General features: G+C 39.7%; 1 protein-coding gene across 1 annotated transcript in view; it reads right to left on the bottom strand.

The window, feature by feature from the left end:
• Window positions 1-6: 6 nt before the first annotated feature.
• The window catches only part of LOC106872866 (nuclear receptor subfamily 2 group E member 1), a gene marked incomplete at its 5' end in the record, with an annotated part of 20,030 nt that continues 19,502 nt past the window's right edge, over window positions 7-534 (bottom strand). The window contains one exon of the mRNA XM_014920004.2: window positions 7-424. Coding sequence (XP_014775490.1) covers window positions 177-424 — 248 coding nt within the window. The remainder of the gene's footprint in view (window positions 425-534) is intronic.

Genomic DNA, 534 nt, shown 5'->3' with positions numbered 1-534 from the left:
CACACACACACACACACACGCACACACACACACGCACACACACACACATACACATATATATATATATATATATATATATATATATTTGTAGGGATGTATGCCTCTTTATACAGATGCGTGTGTTAATGCCTCTCGCGTGCATATGCAGACGTGTGTATAGCAGGTAGGTGTATATATTATAATCGGTCTTCGTGAAACATGTTCATAATGAGTGTTTCGATGGGGATGTCACCAATAATGTTCCTGAACAAAAGCCTGTCCATACTGTGAGCGTTGATGGTCCGCAAGCACGGAAGCAACATGAGCAGTTTGCCAAATCGGGTGGCCGAATGAGGTGTGTGACAGCGAATGTATTCTGTAAGCATCAGCTGGGCCTGGTCTTGGTAGTTTTCTATCGCTCGGATGTCATTCAAAGCAGGACATTCTAGAAGAAAAAGACAAAATGAAATGAAGTCAATAATCATTGTATTCATATAAATTCATATATCTATATATATGTGTGTGTGTGTGAGACAGAGAGAGAGAATGTATATA

Source organism: Octopus bimaculoides, chromosome 19 (assembly GCF_001194135.2).
Source record: "Octopus bimaculoides isolate UCB-OBI-ISO-001 chromosome 19, ASM119413v2, whole genome shotgun sequence".
Classification (NCBI taxonomy): Eukaryota; Metazoa; Mollusca; class Cephalopoda; order Octopoda; family Octopodidae; genus Octopus; species Octopus bimaculoides.
Note: the sequence above shows the minus strand (reverse complement) of the source record. Positions and strands in the feature narration are given on the sequence as shown.